Genomic DNA, 21975 nt, shown 5'->3' with positions numbered 1-21975 from the left:
AATCCTCTAATCTCATTCCTTTGCTGTCTTGATGAATGGAAGGGCAGTGAGTAATTCGAGTATCGAGTCTTGACATAAGTTGGTGTGTTCTGTTCTGTCAGCGTGAGATGGATCCTGACTGATGGATGAACTGCTTATGTAAGTGAAGCATGTGATGAGATTGCTTTCAGGAATGGTCCTATTCAGTGCTTTTTCTTAGGTTGGCTTTGATATACAGTAGTTGTATCTTTCTTCAGCGTTGGTTAGTTTGGAATTTCCCCTAAGTTACCACTTTGGCTTGTATTCAGGGAAAATCATAATTGTAATATCAGAAAATAGTGACCAGCACCTTTTTCAGGTTTCTTTTTATTTTATAATTTTTCAGAATCTTGTAACAGTTCCCGTGTTTCTGAAATAAACTGTGAATTGGAAACATCATAATTAGAAATGTAATGAAGATATACTGTAAATTAATGCCTGGTTAATGTTCTTCAAAACCTCATTATTTATTGTAGCTAAAGAATATTTTATCCATCCATTCATAAATTTTAGAGTCCACTCCTTGCCATGGGCATACAGTACATGGTAGGGGAATAGGGGGCGCTCTCTCTGCTGTCTGTGTGCATCCTAATGCCCCAGTATACCCAAATTTCCCATTGGCCCTTACCACTCATGGCCTCTTAATAATCCCCATCTATGAACTGGCTTCATCGCTCTGTTCTCCACACTGATGGCTGGTGTGTGGGAAGTGTACCGGTGCACTATGGCTGCCGTCGCATCATCCAGGTGTAGCTGCACACTGGTGGTGGTGGAGGGGAGTCCCCATTACCCGTAAAACCCTTTGAATGGAGTGTCCAGAAAAGCGCTATATAAGTGTAAGCAGTTATTATTATTACATGAATGTGCATTCTCGAAACCTCTAAATAATCAAATGGAGCTTGGCAACATTTCATAATATACAGTATTAATATAAAATGTTATTCAATGTAAACTTAACAGTACAGTATGTCATAAGCAAGTCATTTCCTTATTATAATTAACATGTGAATTATGGTTATCATATCTTAGAATGGAGTTCTTAACTCCATGACTCTGAGCTTGATTTTATTGGCAGTGATCATTTTATTTGCTAATATGGGTCATGGGCAGGAGACATTGATGTTAAATATATGTTCTGTATCATTCCCTACTGGCACACGTTATACTCATTGGTGATAGGTAGCACAGCTGGGAATGGAATCTGTGATCTTTAGCCTGTAGTTATCAAATTGTTTTATGGGAGGGGGTTATTGCTGGATGGAGGGTAATACCATTATTGTGTTTTAGCTGTTTATGTTGTAGTTGGAAAAAAATCAGTATAGGTTGTTGCATTACAAACAATTACCGTAAGCCTACAAATCTAGTTAATAAAAAAGTGAAATACAGTATGTTAGGATCTGATTTAATATTTTATTTGCATTATATCTGTATCATTAAATACTTGTCTTATACTATGTGTGGGAACATAAAAGACTGCAACAGATTTGCAAAGGTACTGTATTAGGAAATGTTGATCTTTTTGGTGGCATGTGTACTGATATTGAACAGATGTACAGTAGGTAAAATCATTATGGTGATTAACATTTGTCCTCAATGGGAGGTCTACTGTGAAACTGACAGGATAATAGCATGTGTGGCTACTGTTGGAAGCATTACAAACTGTACATCTGTGACACTTGCTTTGCACCAGGTTGTAGACGCCATCTTGTGGGATTCTGTCCCATGCCCCACAGGGAGCCTGCACAAGTACTGTATAGTGCCTCACAGAAATATTAAGACCTTTCTTATGGTGTCTACTTTTGGATGCATGCACATTTTTGTAACTTAATACTTAAGTCAAAACATGAACAATTCTTGTGGTAAGTATACTTAAGTATTGCTTAAGTATTTAGACCCACTATTTAGAATTCACTATTTGGTAGAAGCAACTTTAGATGCAAATATGCCCTTTTGGTTAAATCTCTACCACTTTGCACACCAGCAAAAAAAAAAAAAAAAAAAAGCTAGTTTTTCCTGGCAGATATGCTCAAGATTTCACGTTGCTTGAGGATTCTCCCATCTCAGCCATTGAAGTCTGTAGTTCCATTCCATGATGATAGAGTAGATTGTCCACACCGGGATAATAAGAGACTTGTTTTACCCTTTTCCTGATCTGTTCATTTCAATAACTTGGATGCTTTCAAAGCAGGACAGGATAGTCTTCGTGTTTGCATCTTTGTTTGAAATACACTACCGGACCAAGGAACCTCACACAGACAGGTTTTTTGTTCTGAAAGCATGAAAAATCCTATTATTGCACACAGACAGAGGCCAATCAACTAACCTAAATTAATTTTGGTATTCTACAGCAATGGATTGGAGTCAGCAAAGGATCATAGCTTTTCTGTTTTTTCTTTCGTGTCAAATACCATATGTACTGTATTTACCCCTTTGTTTTTTTGCTTTGAATGAATAGAATATGTGGTGCTTAAAACAGATGTTAATTCCTACTTCAAAGTGTCATGACTGCAAGCTTTAAAGCCAGAAAAGGCATGGCTCTGAGTACTTTTGTAAAGGACCGCATGCCCCTGCTCACACTTCATCTGGCAAAGAAAGCTGCTGTTACAACCAGCAGGAAGATGTCTGCCGTGGCATCAGGATAAGGCCCTAGGATAAGTCACAAGTGAGGTCCCAGACCTTGATACATGTAGCTCAGTGCAGTCAGGTTGCCATTCATCACATAAAGTAAAGCTCTGTTGTGGCTAGGCCATCTCAAATGGATCTCTCCATTAATTGGTAGTTGGATGCAACAACTAGCCTGTCATTCTGCACATCTGCACAGGACCCATGGACATCCATCAGGGTGTTCGACACAGGACCATGATCCACAGCTAAAAATGACTTGGCTGCACTGCTGGCAAGTTTACTGAAAGTGTTGCCTCATGGCATTGTGTTCTTATTTGATTTTCAAAAGGCGGGACTTTCAGCAGTTTCAATCACCTCATTACCTTTTCCAAATCAGCTGTTTCATTATGAAACAGTAAAAGTCACCTGTGTATATCACAGTTAGACGAATAATCCATTCATCTAATTGGTCTAACTTTAAATGAATACATTTTTCACGACCAGATAGTCATCTCTTGACTTATTTAGTCAAGTGATTTATTTCACGGCAGGTCTGCAGGTGCCTGGCAAGTCACGTCAGAGGGCAATTGGCAAAAATCCCAGAGAAGCCCAGGAGTCCTGATCGCTGTCATTTAATGACCAAGTTCGAATTAACGAACCCCATGGTGCTCAGACTGTGCTCTGAGCAAGAACCTTGACGGGTCTAATCGCTCTTTTTTTTTTTAACTGATGAATTGAAAGGGACCCAATGCTTTTTACCACCTCAACAAACCTCCAGATGTGTAGTGACAGACTGTGTGTAACATAATTGATTCTGGGGCCCTTTAATCAGATATTTAATTTATTTACAATTTGCAAAAATAATTCATTAGCAAAGCATAGTATAAAGTCCTAAACCAATAAGGACCTAGAAGCCACTCAGAATGTAAGGCTAAGGGATAGCTTCCTCTTAAAGTCGTTCAGGTGTCAAGTTCAATGCAGTCTGAACACAGTAGCTCGTCCTGGTGTTGGTCTGGGCATACTTCTTCATCTTTCTAGCACATGCTTACAGCACGCAATTGAGTGCACATGTTTTAATGGATATTGGTTTTCCAGGCCTGTTTCATATGTAATGTTTCATACATTTGCTTCGCTACATAAATCAGTTTTCAATACAATTTGTATCTACGCTTTTGTATAGCAGAACCTACTGTACACAGCAGGAAAACACAGAAATGATGCCTGAGGGAGGTGTTTCTATTCATGGCCTGGGATTAGAATGGAATATTGTTCCCTATTTCTAGTAAGTGGAAATATGTATTCATAATTAATGAATTTTATCTGTCTTTTCAATCTATTAATTTGTATCATACTGTTCTGCAGACACGCACATACTAAAATATTTATTAATGGTTAATCCAAGAAGGATTGGTGTAGATTCAATTTTGTATTGACAAGTTTTTACAAGAAGTAAAAGAAGGTTGTTATCTAACAAACTGTATAATAAAAAAATCATTACAGTATCTGTAAACACTAACAATGGCTACTGCAGAGTCATTGTCAGTATATCAATATTGAATATTTTAAAGTTATGTCAGGATGTGTTTCAATGGTAAATAAGCAAAGTACATTCAGTGAAATACGTTTGCTCGTCTGTGAACTACAGTATCAAAGATTCTGTGGCAAACCCATATCCTCGGATAATGTTTTTAACATTTGACAGGGCTTGCTAGTCTTTCACAGAATGGAGAATGAATTATATAGATGTTTTAATTATGTCCTTCCACTAACTGCCCAGTCATAATGTATTGTGCAATTACTGGACTAAAATGCCTAAAAGGTAATGTACATTGGGGTACACCAGACTGTAATGTTTATATGAAAGTCCAATCAGTGGGTGCCAAGATACAGCAGTCTGGTTTAGTCCCAACATTATTTGATAATGAATCAAATCAGTATATAGAGCATTTAGACTTCAAGAGCCAGGTCCCTGCAGATCTTCCAAATTGCAAAATGGAGAATTTAATGCATGGTTGCTTCTTCTCCATGTGAATTTTAAATATTTTCCAGTTCCTTGAAGGGGCTAAAAGAGGCCTCATAGAACTAAAATGAATAACTATTCATTTTATCAAGGGGATGGAGATATTATGGAGATCGTTTTTTTATGGCAATATCTGTGGCTGCATGCATGATGTAGGGGGAAAGGCAACATCGTATGCAGTGCCATAACAAAGGCATGAATGCTGCAGAGACCTCCAGTTTCCTTGAAAAAAAAAGGTGTTCTGCATATTCCATCAGATCTGAAAAAGTGAATGCTTCAAATCTAATGCGTTCCTCAGCTTTCTGCTCCAAACGAACCAGACACTGTCCAGCGCCCCAACTTGAGCCATGTGAGGTACACACGGAAAGGTGGATCAGCTTTGCTCAGTGATTTCCTCACTTCTGCAAAGGCACGTCTGTACTGCACATGTGCTATTTTATAAACTGTGTAAAATGCAGACTGAGCCCGGATGGCCTGTTTTCTTTCCAAAGCAATTATCTATGAGCATGTCAGGGAGGTTTGAAAACAAGCCCTTCATAAGAATAATCTGCATGTATTTGCCATATCATCTGCAGAGCAGGCACCATCCCTCTGTGCCAAAAAAAGTTTGGAAACTACAAAGGGATTGTGATTTTTAGGGAACTGCCCAGATTGTTGTGTTGCATAAATGGTGCTTCAGTGTTCCTTCAGCTCAGTAACCTTGCATTTCAAACAACATTGCTGCGTGAGTTTTAAGTACCTTTTTGTATTCCCTTTCTTCACCTGATGCAAGTCCAGGATCAAGATCACTTGCTGAATACAACATTCATTGACATCTTTGGCATTGTGCTATTCATTGACATCTCAGCAGTTATTTCTGCACCGATTGGAGCAAATGCCTCGGTCTCAGTGTTTGTCAACTGTGCCCTCTGCTCCAGCTGAGTACTCCCTTTAGTGAGTTCAGGAGAAACCAATTCCCTCAATTTCTTCTTCTTTTAGAACGATTCAGGCTAAGATGCTTACTTTGATCCTGATGTGTCAGACAAGACAAAAACAAAACAGCAAGCAAAAAGTGGGAGAATAAAAATGGCCTCTAGGCAGGCTTGTGGTCAACTTACTGGACATACAGTATGATCCGATTTTAAACAATTTCCAATAAGTGCTATATCAAATGCTGTTGAAACACTTCTAAGCTCACTGGCAGCATGTACTGTAGGAGTAGCACAGTAGTGCTGTGCATAACTGAGAGTTCTGGGTCTCATATCAAATCCTGCTCTTTCCCCTTTCAAAAATCTCCCCTTCCCTTCCTCCCCATTGAAAGTGAAATGGGCTCTTGAACAACGTCCCTGTGGAGCGACTGTGCACGTCATTAAATGCACTTTCGTATTCCAAGGGCACAAAGAACAGACTCTTATACTAGAGTAGTCCCCCTCTGCGAACCCTGCCAGTACTATTCCAAGTCTGCATGGTGGGGTACACCTGAGTGGCATGATCAGAAGCACCCTTTGTGCCCTCCATAGGGCTGGGGTCACCCCTACCACAATGAGAAGAAGTTCTGTGCAGATGCTTGGATTTGACTGCAGTTACAGTAAATGTTTCACCTGGTTCTAAAGTTAATATGTTTCCGTAGTTAATTTAGTCTCCATCAGATGGAGAAAAATGTATGTGAAATAGTTTACTGACAAATAAAGTACTGGTACAAAGGTACTGATGACACTAACCTTTTAAGCGGTTTTAGCAGCTATAAAGCTATAAATGTGTTTTTATATCTTAAATATTTTTAATTAGAATACATTTTATTATTCAAAATATGAATAAATCTTTTGTAATTGTTGTGTTTTAAATATTCAAACAAACATGTTCATATTAGCTTTCGCTCTGTTTATTTCAGTATGGGTTATTTTGTTTCTTCTGCTTTACTTTGACAAGTGGAGATGCGAGGTACAGGAGGTACAGTATGTAAGGTATTTTTAATTTCTGTTGCAAGCAAACTAAAAATGAAAGCGATGTAAAGTAAGACTGCAGTTAAGGAGTCTGAGCCCTTTCTTCTCACTGACGGATATCATTAATAACATATATTATAATGTAAAGTCGTCATCTTTGTGATGATAAAATTAGCAATCCTTTCATTACCAATGGCAAAATCACTAATAATGACAGTAGATAGCAGTGCAGTCGGGACCAGATATGCTGTGTGACAGTATGATTTTGCAGTTTTGAGAAAATGAATTTGTAAGATTTCACTTCATGTGATGCGTGCATTCAGTATTTATCATAAAGTGTCATATTATTTTATGTTAAGAACCAGAGGTTAGCAAAAGCAGTCGATATTTCTTACACTGGAGCTGTCTGATTTATTATGTGCAGGATCTATTCTGGCACTTCAGAGTTACCTTATTCCCAGTTATAAGGGTTTGGTGTCTACTAAATTCAAGGCAGGGGAGCCTGTAGGATGGTTTTTGCTGAAGCAGCCATTGTTAAGGTAACTAATGATTTGCTGATGGCTTCTGACTCTTAGCCACATAGAATTCCCCTCTCAATTCTCCTGTGGCCTACAAAATATTTATCTTGGGATACTGTATACTTCCTTTTATTGGTCTGGCTCCCGATTAACTAACAGCCCAGTTCCTAAATATTGTGGTGTTTAATCTGCTGATGTTCCACAGGTTCTTTGCTGGGACCATTATGGATTGATTTACATGTTGCCACTTGGTCAGATTATTCACCATGATAGATACTGTAGGACTGCTATGATGATGATTTTCAGTTTTACTTGCAGACCAAATCAGATACTACTGCTTGCGGTTTCTGTACTTCACGGTTGTCTGTCCGATTTTAATATGCAACAAACCTTAAACAAGACTAGTAGACCTTCAGCATCAGTGGTGGTGAGTTTTTTTGGCAGTACTGAAATCAAACCTTGACAGCAGTTCTAAGCCTTGTTGTTACTTTTAAGCCTGTATATTGCCAGCAGCCATATCACTCTGCAGCTCACAACTGGCAACCCACTCAAGCTAAGCAGGTGGAGCCTGGTCAGTACCTGGATGGGAGACTTCTTGGGAAAAGGTTGCTGCTGGAAGAGGTGCTGGAAGAGATGTTAGTGGGGGTTAAAAATCCCAGGGCGTTTCTCAAAAAGAGTAAGGGTGTAACCCTGGTGTCCCGGCCAAATTTCCTATTGACCTTTATCAATCATGGCCTCCTAATAATCCCCATCTATAAATTATGTTTTTCTCCCCACTGAGAGCTGGTGTGTGGGGAGCATACTGTACTAGTGCATCATCTAGGTGGGGCTGCACATTGGTGTTGGTGGAGGGGAGTCCTCATTACCTGTAAAGTGTTTTAAGTGGAGTGTCCAGAAAAGCATTATATACAGTAAGTGTAAGCAATTATTATTATTATTATTATTATTAATTATTTTTATGTGACTAAACCACCTGGCAGTAAGTCACGGGGTAGCCACAGACGTTATGAAAATACACATTTTTTGCTCACATGGTCTTAAAAAAACAGCGTATGAAAGAGGAAGACAAGTCATTGAATAAATAATAATACATTGCAACTACTGTATAGTTTTCGCTAAAAAAAAGTAAAAGGACTGGAAAATAAATAATGAGTCGGAGAGATGATAGACCTCATCAGAGACTTTACGACAAGAGTGTGCGAAAGCTCTTCATCACAGTTATTCTTCAAAGTATGTCATGAACATCACTAGGGTTAGGGAACCTTCCTTCCACATGCGTAACATTGCTTGGTTACAGCAGGTCTCTTTCTATATCTTTGATGCTGAAAAGCATGTCTTTATTGAATTAACATTAGGCTAACACAATACTGTACCTTATTTATCTCCTAAGGTCCTGAATAGGCAGTATGTCCAGATTTGTGCACATTGTGCGATAACTAGAAGCGACAGCTTCCTGATTTTTAAACGGAGCTTTAAAAAGTTAGACCATTAGGCCAACTGCTGACATTTAGAAAACCATTCTTTTCGCTGAAGCTTTTTTAATGTATAATTTACTACTTTTGGTTTTACCAAGTCAATTTGCTGTGTATAATATTCCTCCTTTACTTCTATTATGTATTGCATGTGTTATTTTCTAGTGCTTTATGTATCTTGAACTGTTTTCATAAATTGAAGTCACCATATTTTTACCATATTAGACAAGTTTGTGGTCTGGATACAGATAATGTAAAGTTACATCTTTATGTTGAGACCACTTGTTAATAAAACTCAACATAATGCCAATTCTGAGACTTTTAGCTTGTAATTTGCTTTGTGTCTAGCCTAAATAAAAAAATGGAGAGGCTGTTTAGTCTCTAATACTCACAGTGCAGTATTCTGTCACTAAATACCATGCCACTCTAGTCTTCGTGCTGATGCACTCGAAATACATCAGCCTTCCTCAAGATGTGAAAGGCAATATACTGTAACATGTCCTCATCTCTTGTGCATCGTTCTTAATAAATGTTTCAGGTTATCCTTGCTTTAGAATAACCATTCATCTAGGATGGAAATAAAATGACAGTAACAGATATGCCGTAGCTGTAGCAAATAATATTTGGTATGAGGCTAGGTAAAAATAACACATTCAATTCCCTCAGCTAATTTCTGTGAACATACTGAATGTGAATTGAAAGTGATGACTGTGAGCTCTTCAATATCAAAAGGCCCTTTGGGCACTCTGCAGTGAAGCCAATGTGTGTGTTGTATTAAAGAGTTTTGTGAGCAGATCACAGGAGAGCTGGTACGGTAGGTGCTTGGCAGCTATCAACAAGATTGTATAGGTTACTTCACATTCAGAGGAAAAGACCTATGGGGTTTGCTATAGCCTGTTGACCTCAGTTTTAGCCTGCTGCAAAAGCATGTGGAATGGAAGTGAACTCCTAATCCTGTGCCTATACAGTATACTATAGAGATACAGCTACACTGGTGTTAGATCTATGCATGTTGTGGGGAGATGGTGGTGATATAAAACAGATGTTTTTTGCAAATCTATTTTAGCTGTTAAGATATAAGGACAAATAAATGAATATTTTCTTGCAATGCCATCCATTTTCAAGTGAAGGATAACTGTTCTCTGTTAAAATAGAAGTGCCATACTGTTAACTAATGTGTGTCTAGAAGACCAGTTTAGTTTCTCCAGAACAATATCAGAACAAAAAAGAGTAGCATAAACATCTCAAACCTGTATAAAAACTAGAATATATTTAGTTGTATTTAATTTGGGTTTTGCATATCCTGTATTGCATATAATAATTAATGTGTATTATAAATGCTACATTTATTAAGTAGGTATCTGATGGCTCAGTAATTCACAAAAACTAGGTCACATCACATATTTTGTTAACATTGATAATAAAGTCTAGATTTAATTGACTCATTGTTGTATTAAACCAAACCATTCTATGCTTCATGCAGTTTTTTATTGTATTGAGTTCACTGGCTTTACATGTTATTATATTTACAATGAAAAAGAACAATATTGAAGATCCTGTTAAATCAGAGGCTTGGGTATTTGTAATTCATTTTGGGATGGAATTGGAATTTTGGAGTGATAGGCCCAAAATAATCACCCAAGATACATTGGCAGAAATCCATTAGTATTGATATACAGTACAGTTGTATAGATAGATCTATTAGGAAGTAATAATTCTGCAAAGGTGGTGTCTTTTTAGACTGAATATTTTGGAAAAGCAATTATCAGATTGCATTTACAGTCAATTCAGGTATCTGAAATTGAAACTGAATTTTAATCTTAAAATGACTTGGGGAAATGTGTATTTTCAGATGTGTTGAAGTCCAGTTAAACTTACAACACATGAAACAGCTACACTTCTTAAAATGCAGAAGATAATAAATAATTTTAACAGCTGCCTGACTGTTATTAACCTGAGAACCAGGATGATACCAGTGTTGACTGTTGACCATCGCAGTGATACTGTTTGATATTGTGGCCAGCCTGAAAAATAACACAAAAATGAATAAATACAGTCCTGCTACAGTACATAGCAACAGTAAATACAGTAGTTCTTTAAGTCACAGGTGCACATATTCATTTGATCTGATGCAATGTAATTGTTTGGATTACTGTTCCTGGGAAAGGAGGATATACAGTAGCACATGTCATAGCAAGTTTGAGCAGAAGTTACTCTTGCAATGTGGGAGAGATGAGGCCATCATTCTCTACACATGCTTGACAGACAAAAGCGCTACTGAGCATTTGTTTTGTGGTGGGGGTGGGGTTATATCTAAGTCAGGTATATTTGGATGGAGTAAGTGAAGGAAAATGTTGAGATCGGTTTACCATTGAGACCAGCCTCTCCAGTTGCAGAGACAGCACAGCACATCTTCTGCATGTGCAGAAGACTTGTACTGTACATTGTAAAGACTCACACAGTTATTTATTGGAAGATAGTTAAGCGGGACTTACCTTTTATCTTGTGTTAGTTTTACACGGCGACACAAGCAGATGTAAAATGAAAGAGGGTACGGAGTATTCACACAAGCCTCAGTCTAATATAATTCTGGGTAAAGTGCATTCAGTGAGAGCTCAGGAGAGGACTTAATGAAAACCAGAGGGTTCCTGGTTCAACACAGGCATAGGGGTTCAGGGACCTGCTGTAATTCGGATTAGTTTACAAACCATCAAAGCAGGTTCAGTGCACAGGTATTTTCAACACAGAGAATTTAATGGGAAGCAAATGAAACAATAAGATAAAACATTACATTATTGAGTAACAGTATGTTCATATACAGTATACTCCATATATTGGTGCTGGTGCAGACAAGTGTAGTTCAAATAACCACACCTTCCCAAGGCAGAGTGTGACAGGAATCATCTATTGTGGTGCTGCTACTGTTTTAATTAAACATTAGGGACCTGATTTACTAAATGGTGGTACTTGGCTCAGGTAAGTAGCATCAATTATACTGTACAATCCCATTTACTATTTAATCCTTTATAAAACTAGATGAGTCAATTGAGAACAAAAGCTCATTCACAATGACCACCTGGAGAGTACCCATTTATGCATCTATACCACAGGGCAATGTGAGTGAAGTACTTATCTCAATGGCACAGCAGTGGTGTCCCATCCAGAATTTGAACCCACGAACTTACACTTTTCTGTCCAGAGCCCTAAACTCTATTGGGAAATTGGTAGAAGGGTATGCTGATTTCTGTGTTTAGAGTAAAAAAATATCCACATCACGTACATTGCTCCTGTATGTCTGCCTGACTTCATACTGTCTTGAATTATGTGTAATGACTGACTGCAGCACTTCAAACAGCACGGTGAGACTGCTGTCTGATTTGCTACATCTCTTTCTTTCTCTCTTTATAATCCATATCCAAACTAACGCCACCTGCTTTTCCCATTCATCTACTGTGAATCAACATCAGCTGTATTACCCTGCAGCATTTGCATGCTAATTCTGATTTCCACATTGAACAGTTTTGCATGCAATTAGCTCACCAAGTAGGGCCTTTGAGTATGGCTACAACCACATGGAGTTATCACCACTTACCAGACACTAATATTTTGTCCAAATTATTAGTATTAAGTAAGTCAGGCCCTTGAAACAGAGGAAAGAAAGGAATAAAAAAAGTATAGAAAAAGCAAACCGTCTTTGTTTTCATAGCTGATAAACCTGGCTTCTTTTAAGAAACAGCTACAGTATATGAGACCTTTGGAAGTATTACAGTAACTGCTAACTATCACCCAGTATACAGTACATGGGCTGAATTCTTTCCTCTCATTTGTAACCTTTCTTATATCCCTAAGGAAAGTACAGGGGTCAATGTTGTGTACCCTGCCTACAGTAACTCCTGGGTAGCACTTAGCCAGTTGTGTTCTGGGGCTTGGAGATTCCCAGACATATCTGACCAATGACATAATGTAGCTCAGATATGAACACTTTATGTTGTCTGTAATGGTAATGATAGCACAGATGAGCTGTATGCTGCTTCCTGATTCATTTCCCCTCAGAGGTTTTCAGTGGAGTGAGTGTGGTTTCAAGTTACATGAAATAAAATGTGGGGTATCTTTATCATTTGTAATGAAATTGACACCACTGAAACCTGTTTGTGGTTTTGGAAAGAAAAAACAGTATTTTTCAAATCAGGCTACAAGAGATTTGGGGAAAAAATATTTATATAATAAATGTCTTGAACAATCAATAAACCACAAAGGTTCTCCAAAAGAGCTTTTAGTGAGCACTTGATGTCTAATTTTTTTCAGCTCCAGCATTAACTATATTTAACCTTTTAGTACTCCCTTGTGTCATACTGTAGATCTCCAGAAGCATTTTTTTGCACCTGGACTGATGTCCCCTTAAACATTTTGAAATAGCTTGGTAAGTATAGACAGTAGACACCTGGTTAAATTGAAGCTAAAGAGAGGGTTGGTACACAGCCAAAAATATCGTTAGTTAAGAGAATGCTAGGTTTTGTTTCCCAGGTGCGGACATAGGATACAGTATATACATTAGACACCATCATTCTATTTTCAGCCATTTTGCATTCTTTTTGGCCCCGAATCTATGCTAAGAGATGAAATCAAAGTCATTTAAACAATGAAGAAAAGCACCAAAAATGCTCACCTTGTTTTGTCAGTTTACTAACAATGCGGTAGAACAGATCTTTACACAATAGCGAAAAATAAGATTTAAACCTATACAAATATGCTTGAGAAGATTCTGAGTCAATTAACAAGATTAGAGCAATATATACTACTAATACACTACTAGTGTTGTGTGACAGGATGCATACAACATCTGCAGCCATGATTGTGAATGGTAGGAAGGGATTTTTTTGTAAAGTGTGTGTGATAGTCTGGGAAGGCGATGAGCAAAGTTTCCAATGAAAATTTAAATTCTTCAGCAGCTGTTTTTTTCAGGTGTGGGATGGAGAGAGAAACTTTCATAAGTTATTGTAAAGAGTTGCCTTTCAGTCAAGGGAGTGCTGAAGTCAAATGCATCCATATTTTTCACAACAGGTTTAATCTGAGATCATGCTACAACAGTCAAAGAATGAACCTTTGAAGAATGCTCTGTGTATAAATTGCTGTATAAGGACATACAATCTGACAATAATAAAGGAACATAAATCCTTCTGGATTGAAAGTAATGTCAGAATTGTATCAAGTGCCTTGCCAATGGAAAATACATGTGCTGACGGTGTCAAAAAAGATCTTGGATTGTAATCCTATCTGCTAAGTGCATGCACTATGTAAATAAATGACTTGTTTGTGGTAGAAATATTCAGTAAATGCTGTCAGTTAGACAAATCCTCTTCATTCTAACACAGACTGACTACATTGATGTCACTCTAATGTTCAAGTTCAGAAGCTAATAATTATACACTATGTAAAATTAAAATTATGCTCTGCAGTTTTACAAAGTGGTTCAGCATGGTGATGTGGCAGTAAGCACTGCTGCTTCTCAGCTCTTGTGTCGTGGCTTTCAGTTTGGACACTAAATTACAGTTTAACATACAGTATAGATTTTTTCATGTCGATGGCATTTTCTCTCCTCACTGCTGTGTTTCTCGTCCATTGTTTCTGTGTTTTTTACTCAACCCCTCTTCGGTATGTTTGACTGCGTTACTCTTTTATGGTGCCTGATAGCAGCACACTGCCTAGGGTAAAACTGTTCAATAATAATGCCTCTTGTGCATTGCAATATTAATGATATGCACTGTGTAATGTGGTGTATAACCAATCATTTTAATGTATTCATATAAGCTAGCTCATACATCTTCCGCTTATCTTGTTGCTAGGCTGTACAGACACTTCTGCTTGCATTTTTGACTACACTATCGTAATTAATGGTCCTTCTTTCATTAATAAATAATTTAATGGACTCTGGTTGTTGCTCAGCGAGCCTGTGATATTATTAGCGCACTCAGTGTTTGAAATTTGCATCCTACCAATACAGTATATTTCAGTGGTGTAAGAAGGTGATCTCCTTTCCTCAGACATGACACATGGCAGAGTGGTGTTGATAGCCCAAGATTAGGGAAGCAATATGGCATCACCGAATTATTATTCCAGGGTTCACAGACCCGATCTCCTAAGGAGAACCCTGATTAGTGTATATTTGTCACAGGATAACAATGGGCAAATTTATGAATGATCAGGGGTTTTGTGACAGAATGTCTTTTCTCATTGTTCTGCCTCTGCATCTCTTTAGTTAGGAAATTTAGAAATAGCCATCCAGAGAAAATGCGTTTTTATTTCTTTACAGCAATGTGTTCATTTGGTGAGAGTCAGTTAATGCAGCATGAAAAAAAACCCCACAGCATGTTGGGATTTTCCATTCTAAGCAATAGGGGGAATATGGGTTGGTGGTCTGCTTCTCATTCAGATACACCCCTCCATCTGTTCCCTGTGCAGAGGGCTGTTTTTAATGCAAAGCGTCTATTTCAACACAAGCCCCTATATCTTTTTTAAACACCTTCTCTGTTCAGCGTGGATGCCTCTTTCCCTTACAGACAGCTTCATTTTACCTCCACATTCCAAGGGATAGTCGCTTAAATACTTGTGTACAGTGGCTTACAATGGACAGCGTCGAGAAGAAAAATTGATAATCTTCACGGAAGAGTAATTTGAATGAAATTACAGTTGACAAGCAATCTCCTAGCAAAGTAGGGAGTGTGAGAGTCTCTGAGCTAAGCTCTGAGGAGTTTACTGAGCCACTGCTGTGGAAGCTTTCAGGGGAAAAATAACAGGGTTTAAAATACCATACTGTGGGCTCTATTGAATTTTGTGTAGCAGCTTCACTTCAAGGTAAAAAGAAACACAATGGAAGAAAATATGGAAGAAGGGCAGACACAAAAAGGTATTGTAAATAAAATAGCTGTTTTCTCTTTTGATACTGTATGCAGAATGAGTGCTAATCTTGTTTCTGTTCTTGCCTAGGAATGCATGTGTGTGTTCTGCATTTAGCAAACTGAGTAGAATGGGAGACATTGTGTACTGTATATATGGTATCTATCGAGGAAATATTGGGGAAAATTGTGGAATCTGTTTGGTGCGGTATTGCTAATTTTTCTCTAGCTGAATTCTAATTAAGCACAGTAGTGTGTGCAGGACAAACAGCTCTTCGCTTGCATCCTGTGTATGGATGGTCCATGAGAACTGCCTTTGTTAGCCTTCATTTGTTTCATGTTTTCACGCTTGTCTAGATGGGTCAAAGGAGTCTGAAGGAAAGTGAACTAGGGAGTACTCCTCTAAGGATATTCTAACAATATAGCAATTATTCAGAACCTAGCCTTGACTTTTCAGTTTAACTCTTGGCAACCCTCGTAGTTTTTGTTAAGTTTCAAACGCTCGTTACAGAAAAGTGCTTTATGTGGTGCTGGAATATGACTTGTGGTTTCATGTCTGTGCTTAAAAAGATAAGGTTTTCTAAAGAATATGTCTATTGAATTTGCACGTTTGCACACAGTATGGATATATTTGTAACATATACCAAAGCAATATGGATTCCTTTGCTTATGTAATATACAATATACATAAATAACGTGTGCATGTGTATCCAGATCTTCCCAGCATTTCAAGTAGATCTAAATACGTTTCTCAGGAATAATGTTTTATGATCAACACATTATTCACAACATAACACTTTGCTTTGAGCCCTGTAGCTTGTGATGCTTAGGGTCAGGGATTGTGTTAACTTTTCCTTTCACTCCTCTACCCATGAACTATATTTTTATTTTTAGACATTTCATTTATCTTGTTGCTCCCTGGAGGCTTTCAAATGCGTTTTACAAAAGAGAAACCAACTAAGCCCAAATAATAAAAAAAAAACAATACAGCATTTTCTGGCAGAAAGACTGAGACCAGAGTTCCAGGTTTAGCTACTGTGTGATTATCAGATCCTACCCACGCCTCCTCCCCCACACCAGTGTTACTGTACTTCTAGAATTTTCATTATTTCATGTCTTTAATTTCTTAACAAAAATGTCTGCATGTGGAAAGAAATGAGAAATCAAGAATATTCACTGTTAGAGAGCTGCAATTACTGTATCCTGTGTACACTGTACCATTCTTTAAGTAACTGCTATGCTTGCTCATTAAAACTGACCCACTTATGAAAAATAGGGTAGCTTTAAGCATTCAGATTTTTTTTTATCCTGATCTCTGCTTCTGTCTGGGAGGATGGTAAATTAAAAACACAGCTGTCTGTTCGCCATATGCGAGTTTATAAAGGAAAACAAATTGCACTGAAACGCTCGTCTGTAAAATATGCATCTTCAGTACAATGCATTTGTTTGTTTTTATGGTCTATTGCCCAAGACATGCTCATTGGCTTTTGAAGAAGCCATTGCTGATGGATTTATATTGCAGCTCTTACACCTGTTAGTCCTGAGAAGATGCTCATCATCTAACGTGTGTTTTAAGATGGAGTCGCTTAATGACAAACCTCAGTACCACCTGTACCAATTACCAATCTAATTAAATCATAATGCATTTCTAAGGACGGCCAGTAATTATCGTGCTTATTGTGAAATAATGAAAGCCTTCGCTTCAACGCAACCCAAAACAATGGCATTTTTAGATCACCGTCATTTCTTATCTGCTCGTCATGGTGACTTCCTCAATGGACCAAGAACCGAGACAAATCGCACGATGCCTGCTTGATCACAATGAGATTACAGTATGATGTTCTGCAAATCAAGTGAGCAAGCAATGCGGGTATTTTCAGAGAAGTGTGTAATGAAAATACAAGAGGGCAAAAAGCAATGAATAGGTCAAGCACTCTCTGTTTTTTCCATCGATGACGTTGTTTTCAAGAAGGGAAAAAAAAAATGTGAGACCGACTGTAATGGCGATGAGCACTAAAAAAGAATAACACTAAACCAGTGCCTGCTAGGTTTTCCCCCTGGGAAAAAATGTGGTCCACTGTCACATTGCTTGTCCATCAAATCTTAAGAAAATATAAATAAAACATTAATCTTTAGCAGATGGCGGAGTGCTCCAGATTAATTTTCGTCTTTAGTGGTCTTAAGTGGATCAACAGACAGATGAACCATTGTCGTAAGCATTCCGGGACTCTTATGCATAGACAGGATGGAAGACAGATAACATTTGACATGCAGATCACTACTATAACACAAAAATGACATTAGCTGTAGATGTGTAAATTGAGAAATGGCAATATCAGAAATTGTGGTTCTCACACTTTAAGTCATGATCTTGCATGTTGAGTATTCTGTTGCTGCTGAAGAAAATATTTGAACCTTTCAGATAAGAAAATGTACAGTATATTTATTGGTTTGTACTACTCCTTGCAGCTCTTATTTAATGTTTTTACAACATCTGTAAAATAGATTCTAGCTTTGCTTCTGTTTACAGTAAGACAGCATTCAATTGTGGAGACCTAATTAACATTTTACGTTGTTTTCCTCTATATTGCATAGTGAAACAGAAGTGCCTTTTTGCGTCGTATTTCATTTCTGTTGTGATTTGAGAGTGATTTAGTCTGCTACCATGGACTGTAAATCTTCAAAACTCACATCTGTATTTTGAGTGTAACTTAAAATCGAAAGGAAGAGAAGCTGAAACTACACTGGCTTAGTGGCTTTTGAGGAAAAATGCATCAATCAAATCAATCACCTCTCATTTATTGCAGAAGCAGATTAATAAAATAGCTCCTTTATTAAAGAATGATGTACAGTACATGAGAATAGGATCTGACCAAAACTGATGTGGTCTAATTGATCTGGCATTGATATTTGTTGATTAACAAATCTCAACAAATCTGTTGAGGGCTTGTATTAAAATTGCAGACAGGTTTATAGGTTAAAACACATCACTTGACAGCGCTTAATTTAATTGTATTATGAGATAACGTGTAACTGATTTAAGATCATTGGAAATATTGGAAAGTATTTCTTGCAGTAAAGATAGGCATTAGTACAAACTTTTGACCCCGAGAAGAAAAGTGAAAAGCACATTTGTAAACCTGAAATGCACTGTGTTCAGTCATGTCCTAACCTAATTGTTAGCTACATTTATAGCTTATATTGTAGATAGATACTGCAGGCCTGTTCAAGTGAGGGATGTTTCCATGACAAAGTATCTCGTTTGTCATGAATGGACAATCAGATTATGTTTACTACATACAGCACAGTACAGTACCTTGAATTTGTTTTTGTGGTTTGCAAGTATTGCCACCTGAAAAATTATAGTTATCCTGATAACTCCAAGTAATATTGTAATTTTTGTTTCCCATTGCATATCTTTAAGGTAATTCAGCAATGGCTTTTGGCACATTAGAAAAAAATATATTTAGTACACTCATCTGTCTGTTCATAGAATTGGGTAGACTTCTATAAATTAAGGAGCTTTCCTATGTTGTGTAAATGCCTTTAGAGCTACAGTCCAATATTCCAAACTCCCGTCCACTTTTTCTAAAACAGTGCTGTCTGTTAATAGTGAAAGGAGCACTTTCAAGCTTAGGCTGTATCTTAAACAAGATCTGATTTGGCCTTTGTGTTGTACTAAAAGGACCCATTGAGCTTACTGTTGAGCTTGCCTGTGGTAAGTAACCTTGTTGCATTTAAAGTATGAAAGCTCATTAGCTCAAAATCCACTAAAATATTGGTATAGAAGAAAATAAAGAATTGCACTATGAAAATTAATACCAAGAATTTCAAACAATGTATTTGCTCTACAACCCTTTAAATCGGTGGGCACTCATTGTGTGCAATTTACATGAATAAATCCAACATGTCCAAAGTCAGCTATGAGGGATAGTCATTTCTACAGGTAATTCTGATTTTGTGTTGTACTAGAAAGTAAAATTCTACAGTATCAGAACAGATTTTGCTAAATTAATTTAAGTGCAGATGTGCAACTGAGAAAAAATATGTTCTGAGAAGGGTGATGTCAGAGGCAGATTTTCAGTTACTTGTTAGTTTTATTGTTATCCTTTTCTCCACATCACTGGTCAAGAGGAACGTTTTGGTATAATATTAAACTGTGATTGTGCTAGTGTTACCCCCTGTCATTTTAGGTTCATACGTTTTATATTGTTGGTTATCGGGGTTATGTATGACAAAGGGCAAGTGCTGGGAGTTGTCATGTAGCTTCGTTTCTCATATGCCTGCATGAAGCAGCAGTATTGGAAAGGTTTATTTAATACATGGTGGAGCTACAGTGTACCATCAAAGGAGTGAATGACATGCTAGAATGCAGAAAAAGGTTATTAAAAGCCCTGAAGTTTGCATGGTTGTTAACAGAGCTCTTCTGGTAGGCAAGCATTCATATAGAATGCAAGACACCTGACCATGCTGCCTAAAAAGCTAATAAAAGGCCTAAATATCCATGTGGTTTATCATTTTAAAGCCAATGCATCCCAGATTAATCATCCTGCCTTCTTATAATGGTGATCAGTGTCCTGCCTTTGGCTCTCATGCATTTATTTAGTTTTGCCTTCCACATTTCAGAAATGGGAATGAGCCTGTTGAAAAAAGAGTTAAAAAACACTTGCTTTCAGTATACGTCAGTAAACGTCTGAGAGTTGTCGGGAGCAGGGACATGTGACGTGCTTGTGTGTGATTTCCTTCAGGACATGTACCTCAAGGTGGCTGTGCAAGAGGACTCAGCAGGTCATGAAAGGGAGCCCTGTGATATGCAAACAGTGTTTTCAGTCCTTCCTTCTGTCTAGGCATGGTCAAAAATATTTAAGAACAACAAGGTTATTAGCAAAGTGAGTTTCTTTTTTATTGCTATGGAAAAAGGAAACGCAAGGACCAGGTAAACAATGAGTACTCTGGACTGCTTGGGCTCGAATTCATTGTGATACTGTACATTGCAAAGTGCAGTTTTACAAGTCACTGTTACAAGATTATACTAATGAAATACTAGCAGCGTTAACAGATTGAACACTACATACTCTAGATTAAAACACCATTCCCACATTTATGGAACCCAGTTTCAATTACCAGTTACTGCACAACCTAATGTAGTGCTGCCCTGTACTGACTTTAGAATACCAAAGTTGCCCTTGTGAATCTTCCAAGTTTACATTTTTTTCTGATCAGCTTTGAGATGATTTACTCTTTGTGTTGCACTTTGACCCCAAAGGTAGACAGACAGGGTTTGCTGGTTAATGTGTGGAGGAGTCCTTCAGACACTGGTGGGAATAGTAGGAGCAAATGAATGCAGCAGCAGCAAAGTGTAATGTTGTTAGTCTGGCAGCACTCTGGAAGGGTCAGCTCTTTCCTCCATGTGCTGGGAGTCACCTCAATGTGATGGTTGCTTCTTCCTCCTCAGACTGACACATATGGTGAGACTGGAATAGTAAATGCAGATCTTATGTGCTGACTAGAGGATTCTTCTCAGTTCTGTAGACACCAACCTTAAGACAGTGGTCATGGTTATGCAGTATCTGGATGGTCCTTAGATGGTTTTGCCTCAAACAATTAAAACTGAATTCTGCCTTTATTTTATCAATTTTGGTCAGCAGCGTATGGCATAGGCTCTTTCTAGACTTGTCTTTCCTATAAGTATGTACATTTTCCCCTCCAGTATACAGTAGTTGGCAGTGCTGGCTAATTACTTCCTCACTCCTCCACTGTACAGTATGTATCGTGTAGCAGACTGCTGATACAAAATGGACACCACACAGCATCCCAGAGGTGCTTCACTGCAGTGGTCAAAAAGGCAATTCCATTAATACCTGCAAAGGTCTAAAGCGTTCTGGGAATTCTTCAGGAATAAAAACTGCAGAGAAAAGGCAAACCTCAACACTTCGATAAATATTACTCTCTGTAGAAATAAGGGTATTGGTTAGCATGGCATTTGTGAAGTGATACAGTATATCACTCCTGGTGTCACAAGTACTTTGTCCTTGCTATTTTTGTTAGATTCTTTGGATTTTTCTTTGCTCTTGAAATGTTTTTGCAACTACAACATTTTGCATGACATGACAAATGATGCATCTTTCATTTGTAAGAAAATTGTAAACTATGCTTGATTTTTCTCTGATTGGTGCTTACGAACTAAAGCACATATTTAAGAAACAATTTTCTGTATAGTGTGTTCATCTTGTGTGTGACACTGTTTCTGAGTGAGTGGATCAATATAACAGATATTGGCAGTTGGTAACAAAAGGTCAGAGACAAATGCTGTCCCACTCTCATATGCTTTTACTTTTTTAATACCACACCCAACACAACATTTCACTTTGCAAAACGTTCTGTATGGTAACTTCAAAAGTATTGATTTTCTCATTTTTAATAATTATTGGACTCGTTATGAGTTATGATGCATTTTCAGGGAATTGAATTTGATTAACAATTTTAAATACTTAACTGTTTACTTGTTAAAATCCTTAAATTAAAAAT

General features: G+C 37.7%; 1 protein-coding gene across 3 annotated transcripts in view; it reads left to right on the top strand.

Moving 5' to 3' along the window:
* Positions 1-21975, top strand: part of gpm6ab (glycoprotein M6Ab) — a 76792-nt gene that overhangs the window by 9198 nt on the left and 45619 nt on the right. Inside the window, exon 1 of one of the 3 annotated variants that reach the window (XM_015345798.2) lies at positions 14958-15458. The exons of 1 other annotated variant lie outside the window; for it this stretch is intronic. In XM_015345798.2, the coding sequence (XP_015201284.1) occupies positions 15422-15458 (37 nt within the window). In that variant the 5' untranslated portion in view covers positions 14958-15421. Of the gene's footprint in view, positions 1-14957; positions 15459-21975 lie in introns of those variants that run through there. One more of the 3 variants, XM_015345796.2, reaches the window with a different exon arrangement.

This window comes from Lepisosteus oculatus, chromosome 1 (genome assembly GCF_040954835.1).
Source record: "Lepisosteus oculatus isolate fLepOcu1 chromosome 1, fLepOcu1.hap2, whole genome shotgun sequence".
NCBI lineage: Eukaryota > Metazoa > Chordata > Actinopteri > Semionotiformes > Lepisosteidae > Lepisosteus > Lepisosteus oculatus.
The sequence above is the reverse complement of the archived record's forward strand: the minus strand, read 5'-3'. Positions and strand labels throughout refer to the sequence as shown.